Genomic DNA, 22,907 nt, shown 5'->3' with positions numbered 1-22,907 from the left:
GGGGGGTGAAAAGTCAAAGTCAATTTCCACTTAAGGTTCGGAAAAGATCACAGTTTCTATTAACTTTGATAATCACATGATCTTTCCCTAAACTTTCCCAATTTTATCTTTTGTATGGTTAGATTTAGGCACAAAAACCACTTGGTTAGTAAAAGATCATGATCTGGCTTACCTTTATTTGTTGCCACTAACACAGCTGGTCCCAACATCTTGTTAAAAATGTCTTTCAGGCTTACAAATGTTGAGACACCATCTTAAACAGTTGTCTCTAACTTGAAAACCGTCTTGCCTTGCTGTCACACCACCACCGCCACCATCACCTCCACCTCTTGATTTGAAAGTCAGCTCATATACATGTAATATGAAAGTGAAATGTCATGTATGAAACGTACAAATCTGAATGTATCGGTGGTTTGCAGAAACATATAATGCCTACATTTTATTCTAACGATTGCTCTGTATTTTCAGCAGTGCACTAAATATACTTTCCTCGATTTTCTTTGAGTATCACTCCTTTGTATCATCATACATGACCTTAAGAAATTTTACAGTGAAATGAAATAAAGCGTTCTCAATAGCATATTCTTTGCTTTTTGCTCAAATTCCATCATGCAATGCTTCGCCTTTGGTAGCGAGTTATGTTACGCCTCATCTGTCGATGACGATTCACACTATTGAGTGTTTATCGTGGAGGGAACATTGAATAGGTAACCTTCGGACCTATTTCAGACAGAGTACAGTTCTTACAATACATCCATGTTTAAAACACGACTCTTAAAACACGACTCTAGTGATCTCAAGGCTTCATTACATTTTGGTCTATTGAGGCTCCATAAAAGACGACAAGGCTCTTTAATACAGGCTTCTATCTTTGGCTCTACCGGTACTGACACCAAAAATGATGAGTTGTTTCACTGAAGATTTCACTCCACAGTGGCTGCAGACATCATATGACATGACCAGGAGAAACAAAAACACAACAAACAACAGGGTGCAAGCCCATTTAATGTTTCAAGGTGAGTTGAAATAATAATAAAATAATCTTGTCTATTCAGTCTGTTATTCGCATTCTTATGCCTATTCTCTTCTCCACTGAGTGCCTCCTCCTCCTCCTCCTCCTCCTCCTCCTCTCTATTTCTCTCTGCTCTTGTTGAGTTCATTGTCTTGTATCCGGTGTCTCTGCCCTCTTTCTGTCGCTCTGTTTTCTGAGTGTTTGGAAGTTCAACCCTCACTGCTCCACCAGCTGACCTGCTGACATGCTTTCATCCCATCGTTATTCTCCCGTCTCTCTCTCTCTCTCTCTCTCTCTCTCGTTCTTTCTCTCTCTCACTCCCTGCCTGACTACCAGAAACACATGTAATGGTGAACAAAGCATGCACACACACACACACTCACACACAAGCTGCTGAATCTGTCCTGCATCATCTCCCCACTCAGGTTGGATGTGCACACTATTGTACATAGTTTCAGTTTAACAAGTCCCTCTAAACTGTGCATAGCTGTGTCTCAAATCCCGGCTACACGCTGCAGCGCAAATGAATACAACACAGCACGAGCTTTATAACAATCTTCATCATTTTGCAGAGATAACATTTTAAACATTTTGCATCGAAGAAAATGAATCAAGATGTGCGCCAACAAACATCAATCAGACTGAGACTTTGGACATCTGCATGTCTAAAAACGACTAGAATTTTGCTGTATTTATTGTTGAGTTGTGTACTTAAATCATCCCAAATCTTTCCAATGTTCAGATCCAGAGAAATTCGTAAATTGTACTCAAGGTAATGGTGCATTTCATTTTGGTTGCCTGTCACTTCCAGGATAGAGTCAGAGAGTGAGGAAAGAAGTCGGTGAGTGAAACTAAAACAGAAAGTGGATAAACTCTACCGCTTCTGCACAGTAGTAGGGTTTTTTTTGCATTGCACTTTTGGAATGTGTCCATCAGAAGTCATCACATTCTCACTTCCAGCTCGTCAAATACGGCAGCTTGGTCAGTGGCCTTGTGCTTCAAAGTATGACACTCCTCTTACGGCTGAGACACATGTCCTGTGTGTGCAGTGCATGACAGCTGCGTTGCTGAACTGCTGCGGCTCACACGTCTGTCCACACAGGCTGTGTTGCTGCTGCAGCGCTGCTACTGTCAGCCGGATCTTTTTACATGGAGTTTGCCCTTGATACTTATCAATAAAGATGATGATGTGATTTTCCCTTACCTTTGTTGAAAGAAAGAAAGAGAGAGGGAGATAGAGAAAAAAGAGATATTCTTTCACCTGTTGTGTGTTGATATGACTGTCCACAGATAGTTTTCAGGTGTTTTGTTGCAGAGAAATGCGTGTGCGTCGTGGAAAAAATAGGCGAGTGTGGCTGCAGCTTGCATGAGGCACGCTGCTCACGCTGGCTGTGTGTCTGCTCTAACCTGTTTACATCGGCGCCGAAATGAATAGCAAGCGTTCCGCTCAAGCAGGATATGTGTCCCACCTGTTATCCCTCTAGGGTCAGTTTTGCACATGCAGGGCTCCGTGGTCCAGTTAGTAATAATAAATATACAAGGTCTGGTTAGACTTTCAAAATAAAGCTTGCTAACAAACACTATTTTAGCTATTGTACTGTTTTGGACAACTTAGTTAGGTTTACAGAAAATAAATTCCGTAAAAAATTAGGTTGCATAACAAAAAACAAGCAAACCCTGACACTTTGTCACACAAGGTCCTGTGTATGACTCGCCCAAACACCGCATCCACCACCTGACTCAGACTTTAAGTGCTCTTTATACTACTGCACCAGAGCGGAGCCTTCAGAAATGGCGCTAGAGGGGCAATTACAGCTTCAAACTTTGAGGTGCAGGTCCACCAACCAGGCTGCCATATTTCGTTCGGAGTGAGAACAGTTAAAAAAGAAATACAACTAAATTTAGTCTGCACCACTGACATTCTGTGTGTTTATCTGCATAAAAACCTTGTTAAAGGTAATCTGCAGTATGGAGTAGGGATACAATTAGGCTCTGAGCACACGGGAGTTCTTGGCAAACACAAGCATTAGAAAGTTGCCACACGCAGCGATAAAAAGTCGACAGAGGATTAATTGCGAGTGTAGGTGTTCAGGTCGTCACCTGAAACGAGCAGGAGCCACTTCAGCAGAGCCACCAAGTACTGAGTGCAATCCAGTGTTGTCCTCCTCTGAACTTCAGCTAATCAATTAACGTGATTTAATACACAGTCACTCCACATGGAGGCCAGCGAGGTTCAGTGTTCTACTAATTTATACTGTATTGACCGCCTCACACACATGCAGAGAGAGAGAGAGAGAGAGAGGGGAAGCGGAGGCAGGCAGATTGTGTTGGATGGTTGCGGGTAAATCTGGATCTCAGGGGGAATTTAAAGGATTGTTTTATTTTTACAGTTTAACGCCGCTAAAGTTTAAAGGGCTGGAAAGAAAGAGTCGAGGCAGAGAGAGACTGACTCAGAGAGTCCTCTGTGAGCCTTCATCTAGCCTTTGGCATAGAAAGTGAGCCTGCATATTACTCAGTCTATCACAACACAGCAGGAGAATGGGAGGAGAATTAATACACTTGGCTTTCATGCCAGTGTGCTCTCTCCTCGCCTTTCTTCTCTCCTGCTTTCTCTTTCTCTTCAGGCTCCACTGGACAAAAGCACTTTGTGTGCTAATAAAATTAACTTGTATAAAGCTTTGATTTTTTTTTTAAGCTGATAACAACCAAGCTGAGCAAAAAAAAAAAAAAAATGGGGAAAAAGAGAGAGAACTCCTTGAATCTAGAGATTGTGTTCAATTTTCTGTTCATTTCTATACACACGCCTGGAAGCCGGCGGCAGCTCTGTCTTCAGAGTGCTGCTGAGGCTCAGGGGCAAACATTTTTGTCTGTGTGCATTTCAATGACATAAACAGTATCTAGCCCGCCATACCCTCAGCAACCATCTATCTGCCTCCCATAAATCTGAATCACATTAACATTTGAAAAACTCCTGCCTGTCTGTGGATGGGCCTCTCAGACAGACAGGCCTCCATTTTATTTATCCACATGGCGGGCAGGGAAGACAGGCATCGCCACAGACAGGCATAAATCTGTGCAGGTTAGAGCCGCTGAACCGCCTCGGCCAGCAGGTTAAGTGAATATCACCCTCTGTCTGCTGAAAGAGCTCACACTCCTATTTCCCACTCCCATTAAATATGTGTTTCATTTCTGCCTTATTTGGATGGAAAGTCATTTTACCCTCTTTTATAGAAGGTCATAAAAAATATAGTGTTTTTTTTAAACGCTCTGCATAACATTTACATTTTCTATTGTATAAATGTGATCGCGGCGAAACGGGGCTGAATAAAACATTCATGGCAAAAGCCATTTCTTCCGTGACATTTGGTCCCCTATCTATCATCAGTTTTCTATATGCAGCCAGGAGAACAAACGCTGGTCAAATGTTTAAATGTGGCCTCGCCACATAAAATTCAGACCCCGCTTTCACATTAACACCCGCTGGCTAGTAGATGGAAATGCTTCTTTTGCGCAGATAAGAGAAAAGTCAAATGGAAATGATTCGCAGGGCTGTTGTGGCAGTGGGGAGCGTGCTGATGGGCCCGGGAAATTGAAGCATGTCAGTAAAATTAGAAAAAGCCAGCTCTGCCTCGACTGGCAGACATGTAAATGTGGCAGAGCCCCTCAGATGAGTCCATTATGGACCGTCCCACGCAGCCTTTTCTCATCAAAAATCCCATCAGTGTATTAAAAGGTATAGCCTTGGCACTGACAAATTAATTCTTTCTTCCTTTTTTTCCCTGACTGATTTGAATCATTGCTGAAGTCAGTGATGGGCAGCAATTCAACATTATCATTCATCGTCCTTCAGCAGAAAAATATCCTGCAGAAAAAAGGAAATTATTATTGTAATACAATTGTGTTTTCTAAATCATTGATATGAACAAATATTATACCGATAAGATCTGAAGAAATAGAGAACATTATTTGAATATATCAGTTTTATCATATTTTATACAATCCAGTTCAATAGTGTCAACATAAACTTACTATACATAAACGTACATATTTAAAGACAAATCGCATCAAAACAATTTGTCCCAATTGTTACTTGATGTTCACATTGTTTGAGTTGAATCTATCAGTAACATTTATTCTGTAGACACTCGAGGATGGGATATGGATGTGCTAAATTCTCATACGTAAGTTTGTATAATGTATAAAACACCAATATTCTTTTATAGTGCTATTATTTGATTTAAGTTAATGTGTGTAACTCCAAAATGTTCTGTGGCCATTTTGGGAGCAAACTAATTTGCATTGTTTTATCAGTGAAGGTCACACTTAGTAACATTCAGTAAAAAGGTTTCACAGGATTAAAGGATTACAGCAGAGTGAAGAGAACCCAGCACTGTGTGTACAAGCTAATAAACAGAGTTAACTTTCATCTAATGCTAAGTGATAATGTCTACCAAAATTTGTACCAATCCATCTAATAGATTTTGAGACTTAAGTGAAAACTTTAACCTGCTTGTGATGCTCAATGAAAAGTCAGCAATTCACAAAGTCATCAGGATTCATCATCTGGTAACCATGAATATCTGCAAAATGTGGAGAACTTTCATCAAACCCAAAAAAAGTCAACCTCCTTGATGCGCGAGAGTAAAACTGGGGACAATGAACTTCAGTACAAAATTTCACATCAATCAATCCAGTTGTTTTTGAGATATTTAAGTGTGACCCACCAACCGACTGGTCAAAGGTACGAATAAGCTGACTCTGTAAAACGCAACCTAATTACAATAATTTTTCCACCACAACAAATCAGAAGTTGAAAGGTTTAAAGACAGAGGAAAGATCTGAAAACGAGTAAAGCAACTGTTGAGCTTAAAATATTTTGTGACACAATTTCACGAGTGACTTGAAACTTTTTTAGCTGCAGTGTTGTGAGCATAATTTTTATATGAACCTCAAACTGATAAATAGAAAGGCAGATGGGTTTGAGTAAGTATGTTCATTTGAGCAAATATGATACATCGCAGCACTTGCGAGTTGAAATCAGGACCAACCTTTTCCCAGACTTCATCCATAATTAAGTGAATTGATGATCAACATGTTAAACCCCGATGATCAGGATGCTGTTTTTACACCCAGTCATCCAAGTTGCAGGGTTTTCCCCAGTTTGTAAACTGTGCTGCCCCATTTCAGGTTGTGTGAAGGGCTCCCACAGGTACTCATTAGTATTGTTTACTTGTGAACCCAAAGGGGCCATGCTGTCTTCTAATCAGAGGTTTTACAACACCTTCAACACTCTGGCACCATTTCCCCACACATCTGTGATCTTATGAAGAAATATTGCAGGTCGACATTTGCAATGAATTAATGTACAGCATGTCAGTATGGGGACTTGTATGTTAGCTGATGCTCAAATAACCTGTGAGCAGTCTGTGGTGTTCAGATGCCCCAAATATTTCAATAAGACCATTTTAAAAAATGCATCTATTGTGTTAGGATTTTATTTCCATCGTGGCCAAGAAAATCGATTAGTTTAGCACTCATGCTGGTTTACAAATTGGGCGGTGTATGCTTCAAGTTCAAGGTCCAGCAGCCAAATTATTGAATACTGCATAATATTTCATGGGATATAATCGATAACCTTCTTATTATGCTATGTCATGAAGTCTCACAGCCTGAAAAAAACCTCTAAATCAGTTACAGCTTTCTACAGGGCCAACAGGGGACACACAAAGACAAAAAAATCAGTCAATTTAGAGCTGTTTCTGTTCTATGTGTTTCCAAGATGATAAAAGTAATCAAATGGGTGGATGCTGAAGGGCTTGCTAGAGGGTTGTTATCTAATTTAAGAACTCAAACCTCACTCTTCCCTCCCTTTTTCTTTTTTTTTGAAAGAAAAGAAAGTTCAAATAAGGTGAGTTGAAGATGTTAAAGCACTCTTCATGGAGGGTTTATAAATTGTAACTAATGGCTTAATTAATTAAACATTTACTAATGCCTTTTCGATCAGCATTAAGCCATTAATAAGAGAGCCTTTAGGCTGCCATCTTGTGAAAAATCCCCTTGGCTGGTGTTCATCATCCTCTAGCAAATGTTAATAAGTCATCTGCAATTATATATCTTTATTAATCATGAAGGCTATTTACTGTAATTTGTCGACTACAGTTGTAAATGTGATTCACAAGGAACAATAAGAAAGAACAGTCCACTGAGAAAGTAGTTTTGATCTACTAAAGGGATGATTTAGTTTTTAAAAAATCTGTGGTAAGTCATCTTTTTTTAACAACCAGACAACTAACACATTCATATTAGTAGCTTATAACTAATCTTTAAACATTAGTAAATCACTTCTTAAACAATAAAACCATTCATTACGATGAAAAAAGAAAACATGACAACTCAGTTTGGCTTCATAAATTCACAGGGTTTTCCCAGGTAATGCTGGGTCACCACCAAAATTCATTTTTTTACCAATAAAAAACATTTGCCACAAATTATCAGTAATTAAACATATTAGAAAGTAGTGCTATTGATTTACTGAAAATGAAAATATGTGACAGCTCCCTTGTTTGCAAGGAGGTCATCACTGAAATTGATTTATTGAGGTTTTATAAATCAATATAAGTTATTAGGTATTGGTTACTTATAAACTCTTTATGAAGGCTGCAGTATTGGTAGGCTAATATTTAGAAAATATGTGACAATTGAATTGCACATTATCATTCTGACTTAATTGACTAACATGTATTCCAGGTAATTTTGGGTAACTTTCAAAAATTGATTAACCATTAAAGGGGCTCTGTGTAACACATGTATTATTACTAAACGAATATTAGCTACTGTTGCTCTTGGAGTAGAGAGAGGCACTGAGACGAGACACTCGAGAACATGAGCGCAGTCGCATCCTTTGGACTGTCTGGAAGTTGCGAGTCCCTCACAAAGAAATCCACAGTCCAGCAGCATAAAGGACCAATTTGTGAGATATGTGAGAATTTTAGCTTAAAACATAAAAAAAGGAAGCCATAAGCCGATGAGCTTACAGCTTTCTACAACCAAGGATAGCTAGCAAAGATTAGCAGTTGTCGGTTACTCTGAAGACATGCTGCCAGTTATGTTTTTGGAGCTACCTTTAAATTTTGGCCATATTACAAATATTAAAAAAGGCCATATATTACAACTTACACCTTTAAATAAAACAAATATTTTGTTATTAGTTATAACGTATTAACCCCTTATAAAAGCAGTAAGCTTAGAATCCCTCAACAAAAGCATAATATTACAAGTTATAGTATACTTAATGAAAGTGTAATATTAGAATATCATGTCCAAACAGCAGAAGGATGGCTCATGGAAAAGTGACCATCACGTTGGACGAGTAGAGCTCCAACCCCACACAAGCCTTCACACACTACAACATCAACCAGAGACACTTCCAACCTCATGTCCACATGTCAGTGCACGCGCACACGCGCGCGCGCACACACACACACACACACACAATGGATCACCTGCCATGAGCTAATAAACTATTAGAGTCTAAAGTCAGAATTAAGAATATTTTTTACCTGCCAAAATTAATTCAAATGCACTTTTCATTAAATGTGTAACTTTTCATCCAGGTCTTTTTTTTACCCCCTTGATTTAATCATGGTGCCTTTATTTCATCAAAAATTAAAACGTGTAATCAGCAGTTCTGGCATCATTTTGGCCCAAGTCGCTTCTGTGTGTGCTCAGTGTATCTGACCACAGCTGTGTCATGTCCGATGGCAAGTGAATGCAGCACGGCATTCAGCGGAGCGGGACTCCTCCCCCCTCCCCTCCCCCCCATCCCTCCCGCGCCGCTCCGCGCGTGTGCCCGCCGGTGAGGGCGCGCGCACGCGAGGTGGCGGGGGGTTGTGCTCGCTCCTGCTCTCTCTGCTCTCTGACCCCAGTGGCAGCTCCGACTCACTGCACTCCGGCTCCCCCTCCGTCACACCGAGTCCGCTCTCTCTCTCCCTCTCTCTCCCTGTTGTCTGTCAGTGTCTCTCGCCCTCCTCTTCGGGTCTCTCCCCCTCGCTCTCTTGTCTGGTTTCTTTCCACAGGAGCCAGCCGAGGTCCCGCCGGGTCGAAGGTTCTGCCCTAACCGCCCAGACTGCCGCAACCCCCGGACGGCCGCTCACGAACCTGCCCGCTCCCCTGTTGCTGCCGCATGGACCCGCGTCCCTCCGCTGCTGCTGCTGCCGCCGCCGCTGCCGCCGCCGCCACCACCGCCGCGTAGAGGGCGACCCCGACCCGACACTCTTTCTCCGGCCAGATAAAAAACGCACAAAAAGCCCCACACGACGAAGGTAGAGCAACATTTCCGCTTTGCTTTGAGAACCGAAGAGGGAGGGAGGGGGGAGAGAGGGGAGACGGGGAGGAAAAAAAGAAATTCTTGACACAAAGCCGTCGGTTAAAAGGTGGCTTGTCATTTACGAGGACGAGCAAGAGGTTAGCGCGGCGGTGCTGTGACACCGGCCACCTTTGGGTGTTTTTTTATTATTCCAGGAGCAGAGTTCAGGATCACACGGACCTTTTCTTTTTGTGTACATTTCTGCAAGCGGCGCATAGCACACACATCGTGTATATGCATGGTATCAGAAAGGGTCAATTTATTCGCCTTTACCCCCTCTGCTCACCGGGGTGATTTCTACTCGTGAAGTTAGCTATACGGTGTGTATCAGGGCTCAGCGTGTGTATTCACCGACCGCACTGACAATGTGTGTGTGCACCGCCGTTACAGGGAAGCAGCTCAGTGCGAAGCTACAGCCTGCATAATAAAAATCCACTGCCAGGGCAGGTTTTAGCAGGCTAAGCTAGTTGCTGCTACTGTAGCCACAAGGTAGAGACAGACAGTCGAGCAAGGCGAGTTTCAGCAGCCCGACACACACAGTAACACACACACACACACACTCACACACACGCTGCACACTGCGAGGAGGACCGTGAGGCATGCTGCACACAATCCCGTCCTTAGTTTTTCGGCCTACATTTGTAAGATAGAGAGCACATTTTCCGAGGAGCAGCAGCAGTGGTACTTTTAGGTTTTTAGTTGTTTTGTTTTTTTTCTTGGGAGAAATGATTGCTGAGGTGAAGTGTGTGCAGGGCATCTGACAGGGCAGCTTTTAACTCAAGTACAATTATTATTATTTTATTTTTTTTGAAGGCCCATGGAGATCTGAGCAGCAAGGATTCACTGGAGTTGGAGTAATGCAATTTTAACTTTGCAGTATAAAGACAGTTGTGTTATTTGCAGCGATTGAGTCACTGGCATAAATCTTTCTGACTTGAATTAATAGCACATATCATAGGAAATAGCATCCAGCTGACCCAGAAAGCATAGATCAATGCTTTTGTGAAATAGGACAGGTTTTTACTTTCAATTGGGAGGTTGTTTGCTTTAAGATTCAACAACTGGAGGTCACAGCCTATATATATATTTTTTTTAAACTCACCACTGCATCACAGGATTTAACCATCAAGTGAACTCCAGAGCTGCTGATTACCCTCCAAAAAGATGACAGACTTGTTAAATTGAGGGCATTTTTTTTTCTCCCTCTCCTCCTTTCCTCTTGTGCTCCTGGCTGCATCAGGAGGTCTGGTATAAAAAGCCTGTCAAGCCCACAGTGGCCACTTTACTATCAGTCAGGGAGGTCAGACAGGAGGGAAGCTCAGGGTGCAAGGAGACGCACAGCGAAGCCCGGTGAGTGAGCTCTGGAGATGCAAAACCACACTTGTTGTGCAGTGTTGTAGCTGATTTTTCTTCCAGAATTTAAGATGTGAAAGTGTGTGTTGTTTTTTTTCTTTCTTTTTTAACCTTATTAGTCTTTATTGTACAGTTATGTTTATATGTTAAAGCAGTTCAGTTGGCTGATTTATTGCTCCTGGAAGAACAAAAGCAGAACTTTGCTTTATTTGTGTGTGTTTCATGGGTTATTGTCAGACCTGTTTTGAGCGTGCATTGTGAAGAATTGCTTGCAACACAAAGCTTTGCAACAATTTAATTATCACCACCTGCAGCTTTTTTTTTTGTTTTTTTTGCTTGGTTTAATTTCAACAGGCTAATGCCTCAGAGGCCATGCCTGCGGTGATTGTTACATTTGAAGACATTAGTTTGCATTAAAACCAACTTGGTTATGATGAGCAGCAGAACAGCAATTAAAAACGTGCCGTCCAGATTGTAAATTGTCGCCTTAACAGTCCAGTGTTTAGTCTTTCAAATAATTTTTTATTCTCTTAATGAAATGCCATATTGTTTGAAAAGGTTGAATAAATCTGTTAATTGCGTTTAAGTTGCCTCAATGCATTTTTCTAAGTGGGGTTTGATGAAGAGTGGTTTAATGAGCAGTTTCAGAAATGTATTTCCTCCAAAATCAAACTGTGACGCAGCAAAAAGCAATTCTGATTCTGTGAGACTAAACAAGAAGTCTATAGTAACATTGTGATTATAACTGGATTGAAAAAGATCACCTCCTTACTTCATGTTTGTGTCTTTCCACCGCTTCATCCCAGAAGTTTGTTTTTTTTTAGCTCTTCAAGCCTCCTGTTTTGTTGGGCATTTTATTTTTTAATCAGTAAAAGTGTTCATGCATTTATTCACCGAGTTTATTCTTATGTAAACAACCTTTCTGCCAGTGTATTCAGAAGCTGCTGCATGCCTTGTGGTCCTGTTTAAAGCAGCTGATGTGTGAGTGTGTGTGTCTCTTTGCTCCTGTCGGTGCAGACTGCAGTGTGTCGTGGTCGAGTTGGTCGGCTGGGTCGCTGCTGCTGCTCCTGCTGCTCCTGCTGCTGCTGCTGCTGGGGGACTTCCTAGGCTTCTTGAGCGGCTCTGAAGGATGACCGCTGCACGGCTCACTGCTGAATCCCGGTGAACGAACGGCGTCTCATGTCCAAACGGCGGAAGGATGGCTCATGGCAAAGTGACCATTACGGTGGACGAGTACAGCTCCAACCCCACACAGGCCTTCACACACTACAACATCAACCAGAGCCGCTTCCAACCTCCTCATGTCCACATGTAAGTGTGCGCGCGCGCACACACACACACACACTGTGGATCACCTGCCATGAGCTAATAAACTAAAGTCAGAATTGAGAATATTTTTTTACTTGCCAAAATTAATTCACTTTTCATTCAAATGTGTAACTTTTAAACATGCACTCATCCAGGTCTTTTTTGTCTTGACATATTTATTTTATGACCATTTTATTTAATATTTTATGTTTCGCTGTTTTCAGGCTGTTTTTTTTTTGGTAAAGTTTTTAACATTTCAGAAGAATTAATAAGCCAGACTCGGAAAAGAAGGCAGATATCAAGAAATTTTTAGATGCAACAAGAAGATAATCAGGATACTGTTTGATGCAGAGTCTTTGTTTATACTTTGATTTAATTGGCTCGACTCAAAGTGTACGGTGGCCGGTGAGAACAAACTTTGAGAGTCCAAAACTGCACTGTGTAACATTTGAGGAAATTAAATATTACTTTTAAAGTTTGCAATGAGTGCGGCAGGTGAATCACGCTGCATTTTCACTGCATTTTTCAGTTTCTCTAGCTGACACAATTTTGAGTTAAAGCTTTTCTGACTCAGGAGTTTTTTCTGCTTGTCGTGCAATCGCGGATGGCTCGCCGCTGTTCCTTGCGGTCGCTCTTTGAGACCCTTATCATTTGTGCCATGTTGTCATTGCGGTGCATGAACACTTTGTCTGCATTAGGGTGCTCTCTTTATTTATTTATCGGACCAGTTACTTAGCATTGCTCTTGTCTGATGTGGTTTCTCTCTGCCTCTCATTAGTGGGTCAGAGCGCTGTGACCCGTCAGCCCTCGCCACACACACTCTCATCAGAGCACTGTGTGTTTCATCTGTGGACAGATATTAACACAGAGCTGCATGTTTGGATGCTCTTTAGAGCTTTTAGAGAAGGTTTGTGATTGAAAGTTGGTTGTGGTTTCTTAGAGAGTTGTGTAAAAAGTTAACCTGCAGCAGGAACAGAAAGTAATTAAAGCTTTATTTTGCTATTTGATTGAACTTTATACTTTTGTGGGCAATTGTGGTTTCAATTAGTTGTTTTTAGATGCACAGTTATTTTTTCTAGCATAGCCGACACACATTCCTACTGCCTCCTCAATTTTTCTGCGGCACATTCTCTATCACAAGGGTGCAACAAATATGAATAAAATTACATATTTTACCGTTATAATTAAACAGTTCGGTGTTGATTTTACTCAAACAACAAACAACATTGACTTTAGAAGTTTTAGAAAATCACTGCAAATACAATGAAAGGGCATTAATGTGAGAAAAAAAGAGCCTTTACAAACACCATGCACTAACTACACGAGTGCTATTGTAGTCTTTGTTATAGACAGATTAGAAAGTTATGTAAATACAACACTGCAATCCTCAAAACCTGACCTATAATTAAGTTGTTGAGGGTAAAGACACACAAAGTTCAAAGCTTATTTTCCATGTTGGAAAGAGAAAATTCCTCAGATTGCCCAAGTCAGGTTAAAATGGATGCAAAAAAAGACAATGAATTCTCTGTTAAAAAACCAATTCTTTATTGAAACTGCTCTCCATCAGTTGCTTTGGAGATCCTGAAACACTCTTCCAATAATACAGCAGCAGTTTAAAACATTTTTTGCCCTTTGATCCTTTTATCTGAAAGGAGTAACATAAGTTGAGCTACTGCATCTCTTCTTGCATAATTGATTTAACTGTAAAGTTTGACAAGAATGAAGTTGAAGTAAGCAGAGTCATGAGAGGAGTTCTGTTGTTTTAATTGGCATTAATGGACATCAGTAAGGAGACGCTGTGCAACCTTTTCACTTAGTTCTTCGTCCTGAACAGTGGCGGTCAGGTTGCACATTTGCTCAGATCATCGTGTTTCGTTGAGGTGGAGGTGAAGTGGAGTCTGCATCGTATCGAGCCATTGTTTGTCGGCGTGGTTGAGCATGAGTTTATTTTGCATGAGACATGGAGATCATACAGATGCATAAACATCATAAAGGAGAAATTTTACACAAACATTAATTGGAGCTAGAGGAAGATTTGTGCAGCAGATCTCTGCAGACTGAAGAGCTGAAAGGTTAACCAGCCGCACCCCCTCACTTCAGACAGCAACAACATCTGGCAAACGAGTTGTTTTTATTTTGTTTACCTTAAAAACCCAAATTCCCACCATTCTTTCTGAATAATCATGTTCTTGTAAACATGATTTTTTCGGGGAGATGTTCAAATGATGGAATGGTATAAACGGCTCAGTGGTACGCTTACCTTCCTCCCAGTGCTGTCAGTGTTCACGTTATTGTGCCACTGTGTTGTTTTGGGATTCCTCAGCCGAGAGCAGGGCTGCCAGCACAACGAGCGTCGATGAATGTGGAAAAGGAGACGAGGTCACCTCGCAGTTTGTGTTACGTCAGTCCATTTTAATGGTTGACAAAGACGGCAATAAATCAGGCCAAACGCTTCAATATGAATCAAGGTTAACACATGCCAGACAGCACAGGACTCACCACAACGGTTTCTAGTTTGATGTTTGAAGAGGCTTCCTGAAGTTTTCCTGTTCGGCAAGGCAAATAATAAATGGTACAAACAATATTTGCAGGCTTTATAGTATGACAGAATGAGCTCTGAAAGGTTCAGTTTTTGCTGAAATTTCACTCCTTATTTTTTATTATTTTCTGCTTCTATGATGAAGTTGACAGGTTTTCTTTTCATTTATCTGGAAGGTCTTGGTGTGGTTCATCCAGCCTTTTATTCTGCAGTGTTGCACCAGTTGACCATAAGCAAAGATAAAAAAGATAAAACCTCCTTTATAGGAAGATGGAGAAACAAGCAGTGGGGGAAAATGTTTAAGAGGAAAATCCTGAAAGTTGTAAAAGTGGACCGATTCTGAAAACAGTTGAGTTTTATTTTAGACAACAGAAAACAAGAACAGATTGTTGATAATGTTTTCCTCGTAAAAAGCTAGCTGTTTATTAGGGGTATTTATTTAAAAAAAGGATGTATTAAGATCCAGAAGGCAGGAGTGAAAACAAGTTGTAGCTCCTGCTGGTCTGAGAAACACAGCAATGAAAAACAAAACGGTGGCAGTACATTTAAGGTGCAGAAGTGCCATTAATGCTCCCAAAATGTGTAACAAATATTCACACTGTATATCTAAATACTCAGCACAATCATATGTTGATCATGTTGTACAGTCCTGCTGCTTTTTCCATTTTCACTGTGGTAGTTTTTGGAGGTGAAGCCCTTGTAGGAAGGGGATGTGTTGAAGCCGCAGGGCCTCTCAGTAGATATGTGTTTGGATAAATACATTAGGCTGTTTCCTGGCTTCCACAGAGCCTGCAGTGTTTTACCCTGCCATTCTTAAACTCAGACTAGGAACCCCGGGATCTCTCTCTCTCTCTCTCCCTCTCTCTCTCTCACACACACACACACACAGACACACACACACACACTCCTATAAGCCCATCCCCCCGCTATGTTTTAGTGCTTATAGAATACGCGCTCTGTTCTGGGAAAGTAAAGACTTGTTTAGATTTGAGAGATAATGATCCGACTTGCTTGGGGGTTCTCACTCACAGCATCCACAGTATTTGGACATAAATAAAGTTGTTGCTTCTCTGAGAGCAAAGAGAGGAAGAAAAAAAATCTCAAGTGAGAGGGTTGCCTGCCTTTTGAAATTCAATCCCTGCCCTAATGTTTTTCCCCCCTCTAGACAGAATATTTAGATTTCTGTGATGGAGTACAGCAGCGCCTTTTGTGTGGTGTTAAAGGTATTGCTCTCTGAACCACATATGAAAACTTGCATGTAGAGCATGTACACACACACACACACACACACACACACACACACACACACACACACACACACACACAGAGGCAGTTACAGGCTAATGCTCAGGAACGTGACCCTGAAGTCAAAGTGGGCTTTCTTCGGAGCATGATGAGACGTCTCTTTCTCTCTGTCTGTAAGTGAGCGACAGACTCAGTCCAGCCATGTTTGTGTCTGGTTTATTTTTCTGCGCCGTCTGCGTGTTGTTTTTTTTTCGTTCTTCCCTCAGCCCCCTCATCGTCGTCTCGTGAAATGAAATGCTCAGCAACTTGGAACATATGCTTCGAGTTGGGACACTAATGGCTTCAAATCCAATTTGAGCAGGATCTGGGCCAGACTGCGGGAAGGCCCGACTCACAGATGCAGAAAGACAAACTGACATAGAGTTGAAACTAAAAGGACTGGAGAGCTGGGGGTGGTGTACGATTTTTGTGAGGCCTTAAATAGTCTGAAAATGTCTTGAATTTAACAACACAAGAAGTCTTACATTTTTCATATCCTGCGATTGGTCTCAAAAAGCTTAGCGGTAAATCATCCACAATATTTTGTGATACAGAGTTGAACTTAATTGCTCTGAGCATTCAATTTCCTGGGGCTGTATTCTCAGAGATTCTGAAAATCATTTCTGATTTCTTCTTAGAATTAAATCCTTGGGCTGCAACCGATAATTATTTTCCTTTTAAGTTGCCCTCTCGCTTGTTTCTTTCCAATTGAGCCTTTAAAAATGTAATGACATTGTGAAAATCACAATTTCTCATAACCCGAGGTGACGACTTCAGGTTGTTTTTGTTCTGCCGACAGTCCAAACCTGAAGGATATTACATTTGTAAGGATACAAAACATAGAAAACCAGACACTGAGAGGCTAGAAAGACAAAAAGGTGCTTTTTTGTTTCATAGATAACAATCAATTGTAATAAATGTTGACAATTTCTTATGTATTAATTGACAGTTTCAATATAAATCTTTTGAAAATTGTTAACTAAACATTTTAGCTGTTCAGACAGCGGTTAAAATTATAATGTTCGAAGTGTGTAGGACACTTCGTACTTACCTCAGTTGTTTCTGAAACAGAAGAAAATGGCTTATTGAAGCGGTGGAGGGAGAAAAGTGATCCAAACCTTAAGTATATGGAGTTAATGAAGTGCACCACATTAGATTGTGAGGGGATGATGTTGTGTGTGGTTGATCTCGATCGCAGATGTGTTGGCATTTCTCTCTCGCTGACTTAACTGCATTACGCCATTAACGCCTTTTGAGTGTTAATTTATTTAATTTCTACCGGATGTGTGCACAATGCAAGCCAACAGCTCAGAGTGGGTGGAGAAAGCCGACTTCCCCAATGCTGCCACGGTCAGTGATGGGAGACAAACTGGAAAGAACAATCTAGTCCACCAAGTTGTTTTTCTAAATAGTGTCTAAAGTGGTACTCTGCTGAGTTCAGAGCTGTCGCAGCATTCTGCTCTTTTTAGTTTCACAGTCTGCCTGCTTCTGCCATCAGCCTTGTTTTTGTACTTCAGATTTTTAAAATTTGAAACGTCTAAAGTTCAATTCTGGGTTTTTTTCCACAGGGTGTTGTTACAAAGTACATCTGCCTTTAGGAAACCTGCAGATACACTGTGCTAATGAAGTGACTGTGATTCAGAGCTGTGACATTATCAGGTACTGATACCAGGACAAAATTAGAAATAACTTGTAAGTTAGAACTCCTTACTTTTAGGAATATAGAAATATTTTCAACAGAACAAACAAAATAAGCCACATTTCTGCATCCGTGTTTAAATAACTGCATAATATCTTTGCCTAAAGTAAAATACAAGTAGCAACATTATGATTTAAATCTAATGAAATAAATAGTAGCAGCAGTACTGCTGTTGTGGTTACCTGATTATAAACGGTGTAAAAGTTCTTGACTTAAACAGTGTGGACACACGGCGGCCAATCAGAATTGAGCATTTTCCATGACATAGAAGCATCCTGTGTAAACACCTGGGAGATGCTGGATCCTGAAAACATGCTGAGTTTTTGGAGAACATTCAGTGTTAAAATAATCTTCTCCATTTTTCCTTTTTAGGCAGTTGTTTACTTTTTATAAAACGTCTTCTCTCCAAGACACCTGCGCTCGATACATTCATTTCAGTGCTGTGAAATGGAAATTCTTTAAACCTCCCTGCATGCCCCAAAAAATATTCCACATTTAGCAAACTCCTTCTCCTCCAGATGCCTTGTTAATTATTCCCGCCCTCTGAATAATTGAGAAGCTCGTAAGTATGAATCATTTAATGACGCTGCCGCCTGCATCCATACACGTGGATATTCTGACACGAGCTGGTGAGGAAACGGCACAGAACACGGCCTTCACACATTCATTTTAACGCCGTCCTGGTTTTTATTAATGAACTCCTTGAGAATTTTTCATGTGCCGGATTTCCTTTTCTTTGTACAGTGGAACAGTGCTGTAAATGTGGTCGAGGAAATAGTTTGGAATTATGATTTTTATAGGATGTGGTTGTGCACAGTGAGAGACGCAGCCCAGTTTCACAGCTGGTGCTGTTTAATATGTACACAGTGAAAATCAACATTTTTTTTTAAGTGTCCATTTAATGAGTTTGTGTATTTGGAGAAGAGGGGATGCTCAGCATGTTGAGTCACATGACACAGTAGGCTAGTCGAGGTGGTCAGATGATAATTAAACAGGACATTTCCATCTCTGCGTTAGTAATAGTAGCTGTACTGCTCATGTGACTCCAATTTCAACACCAAATGGACTGTCCAAGAAAGGACCCTGTGTGTCTTTTCTTGTAGCATGTTGTGGATAAACAAGTTAAACCTTGTTTACTCAAACCCTTCAGCAGCGGGGGTTGCTTTGAACATGAAAATGCTCAGATAATTGGCAATTTAATTGAGGAAAATGTGACTTTCAAACTGAATAGATTTCAAAACTGCTTGTTGTTGTCTAATTTACCGTTTTACACATCAGAAGTGTCAACAATGTTTTTTCACCTTCATCTACTCCAGCGTTCGTTGCAGCTAATAGATCTCAGATAGAAACACAAACAGAAAAACTAAATGTTCCTCCTTTTCAAGTGGATGAGTGTTTGCTTCATGTTTTGCTGCAGAACTAGTCCTTTGGAACGGATGAAGCTCTGCTGTGTTTTCAATTCCTTCCACTTATTTTCTCATTCTGCTAAATATTGTCATCACAACCATAAATAACACTTATTTGTCTTGAGAAATATAACTACTGAATTTAATGTTTGAGCCCAAACATTTGTTTTACTCTTTTAATGCATTGTTTCCCAAGGGAGCAGCAGCTAAAAGTGGAAGGGTTTTCACTGTTATTGTTACAATATTTCATTTGTTTGTGGTGCAGCTACAACCTGAAGGTAAACTCTATCCCGTGTTTGTTCTTGTTTGTGGTCATCTGGTTTAAAACCAAAGCTTCTCCAGATGATGTTCTACTTTTATGAACTAAAACATGTTCAGGATTTAGTTTTCTAACCTTTCTTTGATCAGGCTCTTTTTCTGTGCTGCTTGTTGCTCTTATTTCCCACAGATACTTTGTGTGAGGTTTCTCTGCTGCAGCCTGATTCCAGACCTTGATTCAAACCCATTAGGGATGCACTGTGTGGATTATTTTTTTCAGCTGATATGATAATCGATAATTACCTGCTTCTTGCGACAGATACCAATGAGATCACTGATAATTTCACATTTTTATACATATATATATATATATATATATATATATATATATATATATATATATATATATATATATATATATATATATATATATATATATATATTAAAAAGAATGTTATAACCTGTAGTTTATTCATGTCTGAGGGTAAGAAAGGGTCACTTATAGCTTTATTTATTGTCTAAAATGACTTTATCGGGTAAAAGCCTATAATACGGCCTATAATATAAATTTCTTTTTTATTGGCCAGTCATTTATCTGCCTGATATATAAAGTGTATTTCTACTACCCAAATCTTTCATTATTTCATTGATTCAAAGAGATCAACTCTGTTGGAAAGTCAGTGTGCTAGTCAGATTATTAGGTGGAACATAGCAGAAGTTAAGTTAGCCCAGCAACTGCTGTCGTACTTGATGCTGAGGCAGATGCATTAGACCCTACTCGGAGCAAGATAACCCCCTTCACCAAACAGAAAACAGCTAACGTGAACACACAGTCGGATTGAATAATGAACTGAAAATGAAATGTCAATTCAGTCTGATTATCAGCCTATCCATGTGCCACAATAAGAGTTTTTCGAAATAGAAAGCACCTCAGTAGCCGTTGAAATCTATGATTATTAATCAGTCGCACATAGGAAAAAAATGCTTCCAATTTTTGATGCAGCCTCATGTTTACCTCACACCTTGCCATCCCTTTTTCTGTTTTCCTCCCAAACAGTTTGTGGAGGAGCAGCAGTCAGGCTTCAGCTCTCGTGAGAACAAAGAGCCAGTCCCATTTCGTGGCCTTTTGTTTCTGTCAGCCTGCCGCTGCTCGCCAGCAGAAGTGGAGGGGCTTTTGTAACAGGAGAACCCTTGATTAAGTTCCCTCTCCACCCCTGACCTGCTGCTGGAGCCCGGCGGGACGGTGGTGGTGGTGGAGTTGTTGTCGGTGGTGGGGGGTTAAGTGACAGTTGACATTGGACAGGTCTGCTGTTTTTGAGATTGAAGCCCTTTTGATGTCTTTGAGATTTTGGCCTCTGAGCCCCGGAGCCTGGCATCGCAGGGCACGATCTCTTGATGATGTCACTTCCCGCTTGACATGAAACGGAGGTAAAGCTGTACGAGCCTGCAACTTGTCAGCTTGACAAGTCCTCCATTTATGCAGTTTAGTTAGTGTTTAGTTTGCCTTAACCAGTAATCAGCGTTTTGTTTATAATACACGTGACTCATCGAAACAGTCATTTGATTTCATGGAAGCTTGTAGAGTAGACACACTTTTTATTTTCTGTAAGATGTCCAGAAATTGGTGAATGCATCCAACTTTCAGAAATGGAGACATTTAATCTGCCTGTGAGTGATTAGAGAGGCAGAGCAGCGTTGAAGTTGTGTTCAATCTCAATGTCAGTTGGATCAATTCCATCTTAAACTGAACGTGATCATTGTCTGCAAACCTTTCCATCTGACGCTGCTTTAAGGACTTTGATTGATCTTAAAATGAGGGAGGATTTTCTGTAGGTTTTCATTGTTTGACTTCTATTATTGTTTCTGTTTCAGCACCTTTTATGTTTTAATTTGAAGGTGTAATACTCACATTGAATCATTTGCTTTTTCTTTCTTTCGCTTTTTTTTCCCTTAAGAGACTGGTTTCTGACGGGTACAAGCAGTATTTGGCTCTGCATAAGTGATATGATGCAGGTATTTTAGTACTTGACACACGGGTGATTTACATATCCTGAGTTATTACACATCATGTGTTTAAAAATAAGTGCTTAGTTATATAGATATATAAATAGGCTTCTCTACAAACTCTTTCATGTAACAAAATAAGCCCATAATGATGTCTCTCACACAAGCTCCTGTTGTTCCAAATTGTTAAAAAGTTTTGATTCAAAGAACATGTGAACTAGATTATGAATCTGACCAGACATTTGTTGTGAGCTTTACGTCTGTACAGTCAGTCTATCTCAACCTATAGTTGGTATACCTGGATACAGAAAATATGTCATAAAAGCGTTAGAATGCCACTGTAGAAGACACATCTGATAACCTTTGCTTGACGCAGTGCCTTAAGATAAAGCATGTTTTTTTGCGTGTGTCACATGTACCCTGTCTGTTGTGAGCGGTGTTGTTTCACCAGGTGAACACTCGTCTAGTTTATTCTCCAAGCAGTCTGCTGGCTGGTGTTTGGCCCCGGGGGCCACGTCGTACCCGTCTCCTCGGCGTTCCTCCCATCAGCCCTGCAGCCAGGCGGACTGTCAGCAGCACAATTAAGGGCTGTGCCGTAATGAAAGGGGCATTAGCAGAAGCAATTTATTTCCCAGCGCAGTGCCGGAAGGTTCCTCTGGTGCTGATATTCCAACGCAGGCTTTGTGTGCCTTACTCTGCCATTATGGGAGGGATGAGGAGGACGCACCCTGCCTGAACAAATGGAGTAAAGAGGGGAGGGAGGGGGGTTGGTGTCAAAGCAAGAGGCCATCATTCAGCATTCTTTAAAATCAATTCTCATTTGAATGTTTTTTCACAGTGTACTCGTCTTTCTTTTTATTTATCTCTTGTGAATTTCTGTCATTCTGTATCGATATTCTGTTTGTGCTTTTGCCCCGTTTTCTTGTTGGGTTTTCTTGTTTGCTTGTTCTCGTCTCCCACCTTTGCCTCTTTCTCGGCTCCCTTGTGCACCCCCACCTCCACTTCCACCACCACCCTCCTCTCCGTTATTCCTGTGTTCATTTTGTTCCTCTGAAGTTTATTGAATTAGCGCAGACAGCTGAAATGCAGAAGATAAGAGAGGCGCTCTCTCTGCTCCTCTCAGAGAAATGGTATTGCACCGTGGATGAGTGAGCTGTGGGTTTGTGTGTGTGTGTCTGTGTGTGTGAGAGAGTGTATTGGAGGGGGAGGGGAGCTGATGCAGAGGTTATAGACAGAGGAAATGGGAAGCATTGTGTTTTGATGTTTCTCCTGAAAGAGCAATAAAGACAGTGCGAGGGCAGTGGAAAAATGGCAGCTATTTTGTCTCAAATGTGATTAGCTTTTAAATGCACTAGTCTCTCAGCATAGTGGACACACAAACATCAAATTTTCTCTGACAAGTCTTTATTGTGAATTTCAACAAGGAGGAGGTAAAGTGCAGGGGTCCATAATCAGCTGCTGTGATTTAACTTCTGATCATCAAGGCTTTGTTTTGTCTAGAAAGTAGTTGTGATTGTCTGCATCATATTTGGCTATTAAACAGGTCAAAAAGTAGAAAATTACTTTATTTGTCATCTATCATCTTGTGACAGATGCAAATGTGTATAATAAAACAAGGAAATCTGCAAGTCCTCATATTTGAGGAACTAGAACCAGAGAATATTTGGCGTTCTCAATTT

At 40.7% G+C, this 22,907-nt stretch overlaps 1 protein-coding gene across 2 annotated transcripts in view; it reads left to right on the top strand.

Annotated features, from left to right (window-relative positions):
- The first annotated feature begins 8,964 nt into the window (after nucleotides 1–8,964).
- Nucleotides 8,965–22,907, top strand: part of mpped2a (metallophosphoesterase domain containing 2a) — a 70,646-nt gene continuing 56,703 nt past the window's right edge. The window contains exons 1-2 of one of the 2 annotated variants that reach the window (XM_073465153.1): nucleotides 8,965–9,333; nucleotides 11,748–12,041. In XM_073465153.1, coding sequence (XP_073321254.1) covers nucleotides 11,929–12,041 — 113 coding nt within the window. In that variant the 5' untranslated portion in view covers nucleotides 8,965–9,333; nucleotides 11,748–11,928. Of the gene's footprint in view, nucleotides 9,334–9,484; nucleotides 10,728–11,747; nucleotides 12,042–22,907 lie in introns of those variants that run through there. The other variant, XM_073465154.1, reaches the window with a different exon arrangement.

Source organism: Pagrus major, chromosome 4 (assembly GCF_040436345.1).
Source record: "Pagrus major chromosome 4, Pma_NU_1.0".
Classification (NCBI taxonomy): domain Eukaryota; kingdom Metazoa; phylum Chordata; class Actinopteri; order Spariformes; family Sparidae; genus Pagrus; species Pagrus major.
The sequence above is the reverse complement of the archived record's forward strand: the minus strand, read 5'-3'. Positions and strand labels throughout refer to the sequence as shown.